The sequence below is a fragment of the Carassius carassius genome, chromosome 1 (genome assembly GCF_963082965.1).
Source record: "Carassius carassius chromosome 1, fCarCar2.1, whole genome shotgun sequence".
NCBI lineage: Eukaryota > Metazoa > Chordata > Actinopteri > Cypriniformes > Cyprinidae > Carassius > Carassius carassius.
Genome location: NC_081755.1, coordinates 53,371,247 through 53,388,744, shown reverse-complemented (window position 1 = coordinate 53,388,744; position 17,498 = coordinate 53,371,247). Strand labels below are relative to the sequence as shown.

Genomic DNA, 17,498 nt, shown 5'->3' with positions numbered 1-17,498 from the left:
GGAGATGGGGTGGGGGGGGATGCTGATAAACCTTCAATGGATAGAGGTAAGTCAGCTGTATTTATACCCTAGTGTTGATTGTCTTAAGTGTGCTCCACCTGTGCTAATTAGGATCTGACGTGCTCCTCCCGAACCTTGTTAATAAAATATCATAAAGAATAAACACCAACCTGTTAGTTCTTCAGTATCTTCAGTGTGTTTGATTCCGCAGGGTTCTGGATCTCCCATCTCCTCTCTTTCCTCTTTAATAAACTCAGTCTTTACAGATTTATTCCTGAAGCTTTGATGCTCGTCTTCACTTGTAAACTGATGGGAATAATCCAGCTGAATTTCTGTGTGGAAGAGGCAGATTTCATTATATCACTATATTAAAAAAGTGTTGACACAAAAGTAAGAGTGTAAAGCACATCCGTTTAAAATGTTAATTCAGTAACACTTAGGGCTGGACGATATATCGAATATTAGCGATAATATCGGAATAATTTTGAAGACGATGTACAATTTGAATATATCGGGAATATCGAATATTTCAAATTCAAGCATACTTTCCTAAAAGAACGCGCCGAATGTCCAAAAAGGAACCTGTAACTGCTGACTGCTCTACGCCCCTCTACTACGAGAGCTGTAATGATAGCGGTTGCCAGATAACAAGAGTTTAAATCTCCCAATCAGAGCTCCACTGTTACAAGGATACATTTTCTGCCCGATGTTTGCTTATTTTAAGCAATCTGGCAACCATGCGCACGTGCTCGCTCCTCATTGCGGAAGAGCCGCTGACGATAATCTGAAAACACTAACAAGCTGGAATTGAGCGATCTAATGAAAGCGTCGTTCAGCCGGTCTGTGTTCTGTCGTGAGATCTCAACTGTATTGTTTGCATTTGTGATCGCAAAATAAATGCACTTACTCGACCGCTGATGTTTGAATAGAGAAACATAGGCTATGGCCATTTGGAATTACTATTGGGGAATTTCACTGATATGTTTACCAGTTTCCATAATCTAGACAGAGAAAATGCAAAAGTCTTTGGTATTCATTTATATATATTTATATATAAGAAATAGCTATGTGCTTCAGCAACTAGCTCCCCATCTAAGAGGGTTTTTAGTGTCAGTAGGAACATAGTTTCATGCCACAGAGCTTCTCTTAAAACCACAGACAGTTGACAGACTTGTGTTCTTAGCTTAAAAACTTGTTAAAAAATTAAAATAAAATACTTATCCCAGTTGCATAGTTTAAATTGTGAATTGCATGCACTAGAAAGAAGAATGCACTTTCTGTAACTGTTACTTAATTTGCACTGCTTCAGTTACATATAGGCCTACATATATTCATTTAATAAAAAGCAGTAAGTGATCTCTTGGTCTACATTTTTAACTGCTTAAATTAGCTGTTTAATCTAAATAGTTTTTTTTTTTTTTTTTAATGGGCAAAAGAAAATCATGTTTAATTTTTTATTATTTAAATGCAAATGCAAACATATCAAGATATATATCGAATATCGTAAAAATTGACAATATCGAGATAGAATTTTTTTTGTATATCGCCCAGCCCTAGTAACACTGCTCTCACATGATTGCTAATGCACATAATCTATGTATTTCTAAATAACAGTAAGAATGAACAATGAAAGCATAAACAGAAATCTGCTGACACCTATCATCATTAACAGCTACAGGTAAATGACTACACTAGAGTATTTACTGTATCTTTCTCAGTGTTTCTACGGTTTATCAGCCCTGTTTCATCGAGTAGGGTATTCCTGCATAATCAGAGGCTGCAGTTTTAGGCGTTCAGATGAGTCCTCGCTGAAAGTCACTCATTTCACAGAGATTATAACGACGTCTTGTATTTTTATATTTTTGTATTGTATCGCGAGATATATCAAAGTTAGTCATAATGTCACTTTCGGTTATATAGAATTATTGTGTAACTATTAAACATTACAGAATTTTTTTTTAATTTCTAATGTTTCAATAAAATTTTAATCACGTTAAATTCAAATTCAGTCTTATTAAACATTTTATTGTTCCCCATAGACATGTCAAGTTTCTAGTCCCAACTGAGGTCGATAAATATTTATTTATTAAGCCTGTTTTTGTTTTTCTGTAGATGGGGCTTATGGAGAACTCATTAGAAAGGACATTTCACCCCATAATAATCTTAACAGGATCTGTGTCTTATTGGCTTTAATTGAGGACATTCTTCAGAAAAATCAAAAGACACAAACCTTTTTGTTCCTCGGTATCTTCATGTTTGATGTTCAACACTTCTACAATCCTAATGTCTTCACTCTCCTCTTTAATAAACGACATCTTTATGTCACGTGTATCTAAAGAGAGAAGAAAACAGAACTGATTGTTGGATTGTGAAAAACAGTTCGCTTTCACTGAAACACTTGAAATGTTTAAAACACAAACCTTTCTTCAGTCGAGTTACGAGCTCCAATAAAGTCTGGTTTACGGCGCAGCCTTATGACGTCACACAGACGTTCCCAAATAAAAGTCCCGTTCACGCGCTCAAATCAAATACACACACGAATAATAAAACACATATCCGGGGTGTTCAGAGATTAATTCCTCCACTATATTTGTTTTAATAAACGTTGGCCAATGTTAAACTCCAGTAAGAGTTTGAAACACACGAGGATTCTGAACACTAATGTTTGTGTGCAAAGACCATTTAAGGAGCCAGAAACTATTTACTTTTATTTGTTTATTTATTTATTTGTAAAGAACTTGATTACAACAAAGGTTTGTCAATCTTTTTACAGCAAGAAAAAAAACACAGACACACACATATATGCACTCCTAAAATGCACTATAACCTTTACATGTGAACTTAATTTGACCGTCTCTAAAGTCAAGTCAAGTCACCTTTATTTATATAGCGCTTTAAACAAAATACATTCGTCAAAGCAACTGAACAACATTCATTAGGAAAACAGTGTCAATAATGCAAAAATGATAGTTAAAGGCAGTTCATCATTGGATTCAGTGATGTCATCTCTGTTCAGTTAAATAGTGTCTGTGCATTTATTTGCAATCAAGTCAACGATATCACTGTAGATCAGTGTTTCTCAACCTTTTTGGAGTATTGGACCCCCATAATATCTGAAACCAGCCTCATGGACCCCCTACCCCAGTTCTCATCTGCCATCCACTGTTTTCTTTCCAACCACAATGATTTTCACAGTTAAACGCTATGAATGCAATATCAGTGAATGCAAGTTAAGTAATTAAATTTTTTTTAATGACTGGCAACTTGAATTGCATCTGGCCATTTAATTTGATTGCATTGAAATGGCACAACACATTACACAATCAATCACAACAACATTGTCAATTTCAGAACAATATTCTACTGCATTCTGTAAAACATTACATGTCCATTAATGTCCAATTTGAGATTAATATTTTAACAACGTCCATTTGAATGTTACTTTCTTTTGTAACATTTACACTTTTTAATACTAAAATTTAATTTTACTGCATTAAAATTACACAACACATGCTTCATCTACAACCAATTCTTTGGAACAACATTCTCTTTCAACACATGGAACAGTTTCAACACTGCCATCTATCTAATTTGGCTTTAACTTTTTAGCACATCCATCTGAATGTTATTTTGCTTGAATCTTTTGTTTAATGTGAAATTTGCACCTGTTTATCACAAATAAGCTTTTGCATCCTGGGGTGAAGTGTAGCAACAGCAGCAATAAGGTTCCTCTCCAAGCTGAGTCTGTTTCTCTGTTTTGTTTTTATGTGTGCCATGGCTGAAAATGTGACCTCACACAGATAGGTTGATCCAAAAGGCAGCAGTTCATACAGAGCATGTTTCCCAACATCAGGGTACTCCTTTTCAACATTGCACCAAAACTGTGTCAGTGATGTTTCTGAAAACATTATTTTCAAACCCCTATCTGAGGACAAATCAATAAGTCTTTCCTGGAGGGTAACAGGAGCGGTCTGGGTGCAGGTAGACACAAAAGGGTTCCTTATCCAGTCAAGTGCAGAATTATGAACCTCAATGTCAGGAAAATATGATCTGAATTCAGAGGAAATTTTGTCCAAGTGTGCCTGTACTGTCTGCAGAATGCTCACTTTTTCAGCTCTAGCATTAACAAGGCACATGTCCAGCTGAGGGAAACTACTGACATCCCCATTCTGGCATTTCTGACACCAGAGCTCAATTTTCTTCATGAACCCTGAAACTCGATCATACAGGTGTAGGACAGTTGTGTCTTTTCCTTGCAATTCCAAGTTCAAGTCATTCAGCCTGCTGAAAACATCTGCCAGGTAAGCTAAATATGCCAGCCAGCTGTTGTTCTTCAGCAGTGGTGCAAGTGAATGCAAGTGCTCAGTAAGAAAGTCACTGACTTGATCCCGTAACTCAAACAGTCTCTGGAGTGTTTTTCCCCTTGAGAGCCAGCGTATATCAGTGTGAAGCAATAATTGCTGGTGTTCAGAATTTGCTCCATCACATAGTTTTTCAAACAATCTGGCATTTACAGGTCGGGATTTAATGAAGTTGATGATTTAACATCATTTAGCATCATTAAGGACTTCGTGTAATTTGGGGCACATACGTTTTGAAGCTAAAGCTTCCCTGTGAATTATGCAGTGAACTGTCTTAATGCCAGGGTTTACCTGTTTTGCGCGTGCGAGGAATCCACGGGTGCGCCCCGTCATTGACGCTGCACCGTCCGTGCAGATATGTGAGCAGCGCTGCCAGTTCAACGAGTGCTCCGTGAAAAAAGAGTCCACAACATTAAAAACATCCTCGCCGGTAGTTCTGGCCAGCATTGGCTTGCAGAAAAGAATATGTTCGGTGATATTATCTGTGTCCTTGAAGCGAACAAACGCTACCAGTTGTGATTTGCCACTAACGTCAGTTGACTCATCTAATTGCAAAGCAAAATAGTCAGACCGCTTTAATTTTTCCACCACTTGCGCAAGGATATCCGCAGACATATCATCAATCCGACGGCATACAGTGTCGTTGGATAAAGGCACCGTTTTAATTGCATCTGCTGCCTTCTTGTCCAACATTGTTTCTGCTAGGATGGCAGCTGCTGGCACAATTAATTCCTCAGCAACTGAGTATGGTTTTTTCGATTTGGCTACAAGCAAAGATACCTCATATGAAGCAAGCAGGGAAGAACTGTTCATCTGTGTTGCCTCTTTTAGTGTGTCTTGACTTTTCCGAAATTCGGAAAGTTTTCTGTAAAAAAAGTCTGCAGATTTACCTACATATGAAGCATGTCTCGTTGTCAGATGTCGCTGTAAATGGGATGGTTTCATTGCGTGGTTAGACAGGACCTCACCACACAGAAAACATAATGGCTGTGGAGGCTCAGTCGTTGTCATGGTAAACCCAAACATTTTGTAACTGTCTTGATATTGACGTTCTTTTGGTCTGTCCTTTTTAATTCGCTTTTCTGGTGGGCTGGAATTTTCCTGTCTTGTGTCAGACCCGCTGGTAGATGGCCCATCATTTTTTTTAAGCCACCTGTCCATGATTGCTGCTCTCCCCTATGTGACAGTTCTCTGACTGAAATCAACGCGCTGTAAACATACTGGATTGAGTAAAATGGCGGCAAATCGCGGCAAAAATAAATTAGGTCATTTAAAATAATTTGTAATTTCAACCTTAATTCTGGTTTTAGTAATACTAAACAATAAAGCTAAAAAATAAATTTAGGATATTTAAAATATATATTTTTAAATGGTTTTACAGACCCCCTGCAATTATGCCACGGACCACTTGGGGTCCACGTACCCCCGGTTGAGAAACACTGCTGTAGATGAAGTGTCCCCTAGTTTCTAGAAACCTAGTTTCTGCAACCTGACAACAACTACAAAAAACAGTTGGGTGCTTTCTTATAATGTGTAATGTGCTATTCAGATCACTATGACCTATCCTTAATCTTGTCATAACTATTTCTTCTTTTCTATTCCCTCCCCTTTTCTTCACAACCCTTACTTTATTTTGAATAGCATACAAATGTCTCCCTTTAGTTTCCCTGTCCCACTGATTTTGCCATTTTCTAATGGCTTCTTTCTATACTACACTCTTTCCTTCAGACTTTGACAACTTAATATTTACTTCGATATTCTCTTTTTTAACAGCTTGTTTAGCTAACTTGTCCACTCTCTCATTACCCACAATGCCAATATGAGCAGGAATCCACTTCAGTTGAATCTCATAGCATTTTTCTTTCATTTTTGTGTACATTATCAATATTGAATACAGTAAATCCTGGTGGCTATTAGATATACCAGTCATGAGACTGTATAAAGCTGACACTTAATCACTTACAATCAAAGCTTTTTTAATTTTGTTTTCCTCAATCCATTCTAATGCTAACATAATAGCGTATAATTCAACTGCATACACACTCAGATCATTTGTTGTTCGTCTGCTTATCTCACCTCTTTGATTAAAAATGTAAACTGCAGATCCAGTCTTTCCTGTTTCTGGATCCTTTGATCCATCTGTATAAATCTGAACATACTCTTTATATTTAAAATCTATATCTCTATAAAACTCCGCTGCCAGGTCTGTACTATTACTTACTGCTTTGACTCGAAGTAACTTAAAATCAACTTCCATTGTTTCTAGCTTCCATACCGGTGTATCAGGCCATGTTACTGTTGGGCAGAATTCCTTTTCATACACCCCCAATTCTCTCGCTGCCTCATCTCCTATCCACCCAAAACTAAACTTTTGTGCTCTCTCCCTTTCCCAATGATCTTGTAGTATTCTTTTAGTTGGATGACTATCTCCGTGTCCTTTTAGATTTACCCAATAATTTACTAGCAATTGTTTACATCGAATGTTCAATGGCATTGCTCCCGCTTCCACCTGTAGAGCACACACTGGTGATGTTTTAACTGCTCCTAAACATAATCTCAGTGCTTTAGCCTGTATTAGATCAAGCCTCTGAAGTACAGATTTGGTTGCTGATCCATATGCCACACTTCCATAATCCATCCTTGATCTTATTAAACTTACATATATATATTTCAGTGACTTATAGTCTGTTCCCCATTCTAGTCCTGTTAAACATCTCATTATATTTATTACTTTTTTACATTTATCTTCTACATTCCTAATATGTTCTACCCATGTTAACCTCGTGTCAAATTGTACTCCTAAAAACCGGAATGTTTTAACTCTCTCTAAATTACTTCCATATAGTTTTATATGAATATTTTCCTTAATTTTCTTCCCTGTAAAAAACATCACTAGTTTTCTCTATAGAAAATTTAACACCCCACTTCATTCCCCATTTCTCAACCTGCTGGATCCCTTCTTGTATTTGTTTTACCACATGTTCTATATTTCTTCCTTTTTTCCATATTGCCCCATCATCCGCAAACAGTGATCTTCCCATACCTATTGGTATATTTACATATATATCATTAATCATTACTGAAAATAATGTGGGACTTACAACACTCCCCTGAGGTGTTCCATTCTCTACAACATGTTCACTTGACATGTCTGCCCCTATTTTAACCTGAATTGTTCTTCCTTCCAGGAAATCCTTAATCCAATTAAGAAAATTTCCTCTAATTTCCATATTATACAAATTAACCATTAATCCCTCTCTCCATAGCATATCATATGCTTTTTCCACATCGAAAAATACTGCCACTGTTGTCTCTTTATTTACTTGAGCTTTTCTTATGTTATCTTCCAAACACAATATTGCATCCATAGTATTCCTACCTCTTCTAACCCCACTTTGACATTCAACCACCATACCTCTTTTTTCCATAATATACATTAGTCTCTCATTTATCATACGTTCCATTAATTTACAGACATGAGATGTCAGGGCAATAGGTCTATAACTTGTTGGTTTACTAGCTTCTTTCCCAGGTTTTCTTATCGGAACAATAATTGCCTCCTTCCAGCTCTTTGGTAATTTCCCTTCCTTCCACAATTTATTGTACAGCATCAACAACTTATTTTTCCCCTCCTCACTTAACTGTTTCAACATACTATAACAAATGTCATCTTTTCCTGGTGCAGTCTTCCCAGTTTTGGCCATTGCTCTATTTAACTCTCCCATGTTAAACAGTACATTTTGCTCATCCTCTACTTTTCCCATCTTCGTAAGTGCCTCTACATTTTCAGATTTAGTTTTTTCAGATTTAGTTCTCTGCCTCTCTTCCCTTCTTCAGATTAATTATTAGAGCTGTGCACATTGACAAATGTATTTGCTAACATTTCAGCCTTCTCTTTATTTGTCACTGCAATTTCATTTCCACTACTCAGTACTGGGTAACTCCATTCTCTCCTTTCACCACCCATCTTTTTAATCATTGTCCACACCTCTCCGATCTGAGTTGTATTCCCAATTGAACTACAATAATTCCTCCAATATGTTCTTTTTGTCTGTCTAATTGTTTTCCTCACTATTGCCTGTGCATGCTTATATTTAATCATATGCATGAAGTTATGAGTTCTTTTCATTATTTTAAATGCTTTGTTCCTGTTTCTGACTGCTTCTTTACATTCCTCATCCCACCATGGTACGGTTTTCCGCTTTACATTACCTTTACTTTTTGGAATGGACTTCATTGCTGCTGTTATTATACCATTCTTTATTTTACTTTCCAGTGTCTCTATATAGTCATTATAATCAATCTGGTTCAAATATCTGTCACTTTCTTCCTGAAAATATTCCCAATTAGCCTTCTCAAATATCCATCTTCCTCCTCTTCTTTCTGTACTTTGAGATAAAGAAATATAAATTTTACACAATACTGGATAATGGTCACTTCCTACTATTCCGTCTTTATAGACACTCCAATCACATATCGGCGCCATACTACTGGACACCAGTGTGAGGTCAAGTACAGATTCCCTCCCATTACTAACATCTATCCTTGTTTTACTTCCATCATTTAAAAATACTAGGTTTTTCTCATCCAATAACTCTTCAATTACTTGTCCATTACTATCCATCTTCTCACTACCCCACAATGCATTATGCGCATTGAAATCCCCACACCATACAATATTATTTTTGTCTTGCCCCTCTATTTCCTCAAGTTTGTTTATATCTAATTTTCTACACGGATTGTAATAATTTATCACTACCATTTTTTTCCTTTCCCCCCATGTTTCTACCACTACATATTCTTGTTCCTTTCCTACACCTAACACCCTATACGGAATCCCTTGTCTTATAAATGTAATACATCCCCCACCACCACCATTTTCCCTATCTTGTCTAACTGATATGTATCCATATATTATAAAGTCCAAATTAGGCTTTAACCAGGTTTCCTGAATGCATATAACATCTGGTTTTTCTCTTCTACTTCTAACAAATTGTTTAAAATCTTGCCCATTTGCGATCCAGCTTCTTGCATTCCAATGAAGGATTAGCATTACTAAAATTAACCCACACATGTTGTCTCTTGACTCGACTGTACACTGAGTTCATCCCTCACTTCTTCCCACTTTAATCCTGCCATATCTAAATGATGTATTGCTGCTTTAACAATAATCTGAATTCTTTCAGTTTTAGACCTGACTTCAGCCGTAGCATTTATCACCCCTGCAATGAATGTCACTATTTTCTTCTTCTCTTCCCATTTTTCCTTCTTTTCTTGATGATCTTCCCTTGTCGCCCTTTCTTCACTCTGATTCTTCTTTTCCTGCTCAATTCTCTTTACAGCCTCAGCATATGAAATGTTTCTTTGTTATTTTATCTGTTGCACTTTCACTTCTTTTTTCATCACTTCACATCCCCAAAATGCAACACTATGGTTCCCTCCACAGTTACAACACTTTGGCCTTACTTCTTCCCCACACTTTCCATATTCATGATCCCCACTACATCTAGCACACCTTCTCTTTCCTTTACATACATTAGCCATGTGCCCAAATTCCTGACAATTATAGCATCTCATTGGTTTAGGTACATATTCCCTTATGCTATATCTCATAATTCCATAATATACCTCTTTTGGTACATCCTTTGTTTCAAACTCAACCAATACAGATTCTGTTTCTACTTTTTCCATTCCCCTTGTCATTCTTATTATATGCACTTTTTACTGACCTATTCTTCATTCTCAGGTTCTCCACCAACTCTTTCATATTCACAGTAAGTGGAATTCCATATATCACTCCCTTACTTCCTCCAATTATTTTCTCCCCCACTCTTACTACTTTTACTATTTTTTTTTTCAATACAACTCATCTTCTTTGCTTTTTCCACCTGTACTTCATTATTACATCCTACAAGTAGATTTCCATCTCCCAAAATCCTTGCATACTTCACTTCTCCTACCTTTTCTTTTAATATTTTAGTTAACTTAAGTGGATCAATTCTTTTAACTCCTCCTTCTCCCTCAAATCGTACCACTACGTTAAACAATCTTATTTTGGGTTCCTTCCCTTCATCTTCCTCACTTTCCGCACCCATTTGAACCAACACATCCTTTTTTCTTTCTTTTACGGCTAGCCTCCTTCTTATCCCTACACTTTCTCCCTACCTCCTCCCATTCACTTTCCCTCCTCTCATCACTACCATTCCCTTCTATTTCGCCATAATCCATACAATCCACTTGTTTCCCTGCCATCCTTAGCTTAACTTATTAGTTTAATGATCAACCAGAAGTTGTGTGACAGCACCGCTACCGGACCTATACAGGCCGTCGGCCGATGCTATCCCACACCACTTCCTAATCGACTCACCAACCAACAAGATCACACTTCGTATTCCAGCCAGCACAAAAACTTGTATCCTCAGGTCTTAGATCCAGAGTCACTTCAACAGAACAATCACCACGATCCCAAACACACTCTCTCTCTGTGAGTCGAGTTGTGCAGACTATATGCTGTCAACTTAGAGAAGACGCTAAATGGGAAGCTTGTCTCAGAATGCTAGCGATGCTACACTTCTACATGAATTTCCTGCGCGCACACACCAACCTGCTTTGTTGACGATTCTGTGCAACCGGTAATAACTTTTTGTTAGGCTTATGGCCAACGTGGCTTTACGATTAGGGTGATATCGCCGCCTGCTGGTGTGGCATGCTCATGACAGTGCTTGATGGCGTGTTTTTGCGTTTTCATGTAGACGGAGATTTCTTTTAAACCAAACATGTGTGGACGGGATTTTTTTTAAAACGCTGGAGGAAAAACTCTGGTTATAAAAATACCCGTGTCCGTGTGGACTAGGCCTTAATCTACAAAGAAAAAGTGAAAAAGGAGTTTCCAAAATTCTTCAGTGGATTAAGCAAACTGGAGAGTGAGAACAGCATAGTGCTAATGTCAGGGAATCAACATTACCACTCTTGATCCCAATCGCCGGAGTACTGATCACCTGCACCTGCACTTAATAAACCTCCTCAGTATAAAACCATCACCACATCAATACTTCTGCATCTGGTCTACCGTTCACCTCTATGAACTGTTCCCAGATCCCTTGCAAACAAACCTGTGCTTGCTCTGTCTCCAAAACCTCTGAAGATCCTCCCATGTTTCTCCCTCATTGTCCTCCTAGTCTCCTGGTTGTTGTCTCAGTGTCCATTTACCACGTGATTGCTCACCTCAGCCTGGCTATTGCCCATTGGACAGTTCCCACTGCTGTGACTCTCCTACAATTCATCCATTCAACAAACCCTCTCTACCCACTAACCTCTTTCTGTGCCCCTGATTTGTGACTGAAGACCAGACCATAACTGTCACGATCATTAGATGGAGTGCCCCTGAGCTTCAGTAGAGGGCACTCCAGTCAGGACCATTCCACCCATTCACCACCAGTTGTCACTTGGACACTAGCACCTCTCAAACTGTTGTACCACACCCAAACTACATTACCCATGAGTCACTGCATCACAATCACCCTGCCACACCTGCACCTCATTCATAAGCGAATTTCCTTGCCACACCTGCACCTCATTTACACACACACATAAAAGCAGCACACTCACTCTCACTCACTGCGAAGTCTTGTTTAGCCAGTCTGACATTTCCGAGCGTTTTCCCTGTGTTTGTTATTCCTGTGTTTTGACCTTTGGACTGATTATTCCGACTCTGATTCTCCGCTGCCTGTCCCGATCTCTGCTTGTTTCTGGTTACGATTCTGGTTATCCCTGACACACCTGACGCCATTCCTGATCTCTGCCTGTATGACCATTCTGTTTAATAAATGCTGCATATGGATCCGAACGCCTCTGACTCCTTGTTACAGAAGACTTCGCCAAACCAGGATCCAGCAGCTTTAAGGAGTAAATCCAGGTCAGCCATGAATCCAGTAAGCCAACTTATGCATTTACGTCAGGGAATTAGGCCCATCGAGGACTATGTGAAGAACTTTATTGAGTTTGCCCATTTATCTATCATGGACGAGATATGCCTGATGATATTTTTTCGTGGTGGCCTATCTGAGCCGCTTGGCTCACTCATGCCTTTGCATGATCCTCACTGGACTCTGCAGTATTATATTGATCTGGCACTCCAACTGAGCAGCTTTGCATATACTGTGGGTGTTGTGGAGGAGGAACACAGCACTTTTGCATTATCCACCACTCCTGAGCCTTGTCCTGTTATGGCCGCCAGCCCAGCGCCTCTGCACAAGATGGCCACCAGCCCAGCGCCACTGCACAAGATGGCCACCAGCCCAGTGACACTGCACAAGATGGCCACCAGCCCAGCGACACTGCACAAGATGGCCGCCAGCCCTGTCGACTTTTTAGAGTCAAGTCAGGTCCCCGTCGACTTTCCAGAGTCAGGTCAAGTCACTACTAACACCCAAAAGTCAAGTAAAACAACAGTTAAATTTCATGAGTCAAGTCAGGTCCCCGTTGATTTCCCAGAGTCTAGTCAGGTCACCATTGATCAGGCTCCAGTGAACTCTCCAGAGTCGAGTCAGGTTCCAGTGAACTCTCCAGAGTCGAGTCAGGTTCCAGTGAACTCTCCAGAGTCGAGTCAGGTTCCAGTGAACTCTCCAGAGTCGAGTCAGGTTCCAGTGAACTCTCCAGAGTCGAGTCAGGTTCCAGTGAACTCTCCAGAGTTGAGTCAGGTTCCAGTGAACTCTCCAGAGTCGAGTCAGGTTCCAGTGAACTCTCAGGTGCTCATGAACCCTCCAAAGTCAGGGTTAGTCATCGTCAACCTTCCAGAGTCAGGGTTAGTCACCGTCAACCTTATAGAGTCAGGGTTAGTTCCTGTTGGCCTTCCAGAGTCGAGTCAGGTGACCGTTGAATTTTCAGAGTCGAGTCAGGTTCCGGTTGACCCTCCAGAGTCTAGTCAGGTGCTCGTGGACCCTCCAGAGTCAGGGTTAGTCACCATTGACCTTCCAGAATCAGGGCTAGTCAACGTTGACCTTCCAGAGTCAGGACTAGTTACCATGGACTTTCCAGAGCCAAAGCTAGTCACCGTTGACCTTTCAGAGTCAAGTCAAGTCACCGGTGGCCTTCAAGGACAGAGTCAAGTCACCGGTGGCCTTCAAGGACAGAGTCAAGTCACCGGTGGCCTTCAAGGACAGAGTCAAGTCACCGGTGGCCTTCAAGGACAGAGTCAAGTCACCGGTGGCCTTCAAGGACAGAGTCAAGTCACCGGTGGCCTTCAAGGACAGATTCAAGTCACCGGTGGCCTTCAAGGACAGAGTCAAGTCACCGGTGGCCTTCAAGGACAGAGTCAAGTCACCGGTGGCCTTCAAGGACAGAGTCAAGTCACCGGTGGCCTTCAAGGACAGAGTCAAGTCACCGGTGGCCTTCAAGGACAGAGTCAAGTCACCGGTGGCCTTCAAGGAAAGAGGCAAGTCACCGGTGGCCTTCAAGGACAGAGTCAAGTCACCGGTGGCCTTCAAGGACAGAGTCAAGTCACCGGTGATCTTCAAGGACAGAGTCAAGTCACTGGTGATCTTCAAGGACAGAGTCAAGTCACCGGTGATCTTCAAGGACAGAGTCAAGTCACTGGTGAACTTCAAGGACAGAGTCAAGTCACTGGTGATCTTCAAGGACAGAGTCAAGTCACTGGTGATCTTCAAGGACAGAGTCAAGTCACTGGTGATCTTCAAGGACAGAGTCAAGTCACTGGTGATCTTTAAGGACAGAGTCAAGTCACTGGTGATCTTTAAGGACAGAGTCAAGTCACTGGTGATCTTCAAGGACAGAGTCAAGTCACTGGTGATCTTCAAGGACCGAGTCTAGTCACTGGTGATCTTCAAGGACCGAGTCTAGTCACAGGTGATCTTCAAGGACCGAGTCTAGTCACAGGTGATCTTCAAGGACCGAGTCAAATCACAGTCGTTCTTCAGGAACCGAGTCAAGTCACAGTCGATCCTCAGGAACCAAGTCAAGTCATCAACGATCTTCATGAGCAAAGTCAAGTCATCAACGATCTTCATGAGCAAAGTCAAGTCATCAACGATCTTCATGAGCAAAGTCAAGTCATCAATGATCTTCATGAGCAAAGTCAAGTCACCAATGATCTTCATGAGCAAAGTCAAGTCACCATTAACCTCCGTGAACTAAGTCAAGTCACAGTTGATCGTCAGGAACGAAGTCAAGTCACCAACGATCTTCATGAGCAAAGTCAAGTCACCAACGATCTTCATGAGCAAAGTCAAGTCACCAACGATCTTCATGAGCAAAGTCAAGTCACCAATGATCTTCATGAGCAAAGTCAAGTCACCATTAACCTCCGTGAACTAAGTCAAGTCACAGTTGATCCTCAGGAACGAAGTCAAGTCACCAACGATCTTCATGAGCAAAGTCAAGTCACCAACGATCTTCATGAGCAAAGTCAAGTCACCAACGATCTTCATGAGCAAAGTCAAGTCACCAATGATCTTCATGAGCAAAGTCAAGTCACCATTAACCTCCGTGAACTAAGTCAAGTCACAGTTGATCCTCAGGAACGAAGTCAAGTCACCAACGATCTTCATGAGCAAAGTCAAGTCACCAACGATCTTCATGAGCAAAGTCAAGTCACCATTAACCTCCGTGAACGAAGTCAAGTCACAGTTGATCTTCATGAGCACAGTCAAGTCACCAACGATCTTCATGAGCACAGTCAGGTCACAGCTGATCTTCATGAACCCAATCAAATCACCACAGATCTACCAGAGCCTCGTCACATCTCAGCCGAACTCCCAGAGCCTCGTCACATCTCAGAGCTCTCGTCCTATCCTGTCACGGCCAGGGAGGCCGTCAATGAGCTCTCATTCATTCCGGTCTGGGCTACGGAGACCATCCACCAACTCTCTGTCTGTCCTGTCATGGCCACGGAGGTCCTCCATGAACTAACCGCCTGCCCTGTAATGGCCACGGAGGCCAGCTACCATCTCATCACGGCCACGGAGGCCGCTATTAACCTGTTAATGTTCTCTGTTTCAGTCCCACCTGAGCAGACTTGCTGTCCGGTGCCATCGACTCCACTGTGGTGGTCCTCTGCTCCGCCCTGGTGGGCTTCTGTCCCGTCTGCTCAGCTGTGGTGGTCCTCTGCTCCGCCCTGGTGGGCTTCTGTCCCGTCTGCTCGGCTGTGGTGGTCCTCTGCACCGCCCTGGTGGGCTTCTGTCCCGTCTTTTCAGCTGTGGTGGTCCTCTGCTCCGCCCTGGTGGGCTTCTGTCCCATCTTCTCGGCTGTGGTGTTCCTCTACTCCTCCCTGGTGGGCTCCAGCTCCACCTGCTCCTCCATGGTGGGCTCCAGCTCCACCTGCTCCTCTCTGGTGGGCTTCCACGCCACCTGCTCTGCCTTGGTGGACCCTTGATCCCGAGTTAGGGCCATGGCGGGCTCCTGTTCCCGAGTTAAGCCCATGGCGGGCCCCTGTCTCCTATGTCAGGCCCAGGAGGGGCTCCTGCTTTCCTGAGTTAGGCCCAGCAAGGGCTCCAGTTCTGCCTGCTCTGCCCCGGTCCTCGACCACGGCACTTCCTCATGGACCTGGCCCTCCATCCCTCCCCTTGTTCCGCCTCCACTCCACCGCCCTCTTAGATTGTTTTGAGCGTCTGGAAGCCGCTCCTTTGGGGGGGGGGGGGGGCTATGTCACGATCATTAGATGGAGTCCCCCTGAGCTTCAGTAGAGGGCACTCCAGTCAGGACCTTTCCACCCATTCACCACCAGTTGTCACTTGGACACTAGCACCTCTCAAACTGTTGCACCACACCTGAACTACATTACCCATGAGTCACTGCATCACAATCACCCTGCCACACCTGCACCTCATTCATCAGCCAATTTCCTTGCCACACCTGCACCACATTTACACACACACATAAAAGCAGCACACTCACTCTCACTCACTGCGAAGTCTTGTTTAGCCAGTCTGACATTTCCGAGCGTTTTCCCTGTTTTTGTTATTCCTGTGTTTTGACCTTTGGACTGTTTATTCCAACTCTGATTCTCCGCTGCCTGTCCCGATCTCTGCTTGTTTCTGGTTACGATTCCGGTTATCCCTGACACACCTGACGCCATTCCTGATCTCTGCCTGTATGACCATTCTGTTTAATAAATGCTGCATATGGATCCGAACGCCTCCGACTCCTTGTTACAATAACAGATACTCCCATGGATCCCTGGTCTTCCAGACATTCTGCAGGAGCTGGTCAGCACCCTCCGTGACTCACTCATGCCGGTACCCAATCCTCAGTTTGCATCTGCCAGTCCCATGGCTTTACTTACTTCCTACGCGGGGGAAACAGCCTGATGCGCGGCTTTCTCCTCCAAGTATCCATGTACATCAAGATGCAACTGCAGAAATTCCCCACAGGGTGTGCCAAGGTAGCTTTTCTGGTCTCTCTCTCCTGTCTGGTCACACTCTATCATGGGTGAAGGCAATATGGAGTGCCAACAATGCCATAAATCACTTTCAAAGGTTTCACTTACCACTTCAAGGAGTTGTTTGGCTCTGCTACCGATGCACTCTCTGTTTCAGATCCGCTGCTGTGGTTAGATCAAGGAGCCTCTTCGACCACGGAATACACAAACTCTGGCGGCAGTTAGTGGATAGAACGAGCAACATGGGCACTATTTCTAATACATTAGAAGCTGTTGCCCACATCCAATTGAAAAAGGTTAGAGAAATTTACTGTCCCATGGTATAACAGTAATACTCACTCTCTCAAGAAAGAAACTCATAGTCTTGAGCGCGAATGGATTAACTAACTTGGAAGTCTTTAGAATTGCGTGGAAACACAGTATGTCCAGCTATAGACAGGCTCTAAAAACTGCTAGGGCAGAGCATATCCACAAATTCATAGAAAATAATCAAAACAATCCAAGGTTTTTATTTAGCACCGTGGCTAGATTAACAAATTACCAGACGCCACCTGATTCTAATATTCCATCAACATTTAATAGTAATGACTTTATGAATTTCTTCACTGATAAAATAGATAACATTAGAAATACAATAGCAAATGTAGATTCTACAGCGTCTAACACTTCAGTTTTATCCATCGCACCCAAAGACAAACTGCAGTGCTTTACAACTATAGGACTTATCACTGTATCTAAACCAA

At 41.7% G+C, this 17,498-nt stretch overlaps 1 protein-coding gene across 1 annotated transcript in view; it reads right to left on the bottom strand.

Moving 5' to 3' along the window:
- Nucleotides 1-2,387, bottom strand: part of LOC132159851 (zinc finger protein OZF-like) — a 31,469-nt gene extending 29,082 nt beyond the window's left edge. Inside the window, exons 1-2 of the mRNA XM_059569520.1 lie at nt 2,231-2,387; nt 171-332 (exon numbers count right to left, since the gene is read on the bottom strand). Of these exons, the coding sequence (XP_059425503.1) occupies nt 171-332; nt 2,231-2,315 (247 nt within the window). The 5' untranslated portion in view covers nt 2,316-2,387. The remainder of the gene's footprint in view (nt 1-170; nt 333-2,230) is intronic.
- Nucleotides 2,388-17,498: the final 15,111 nt, after the last annotated feature.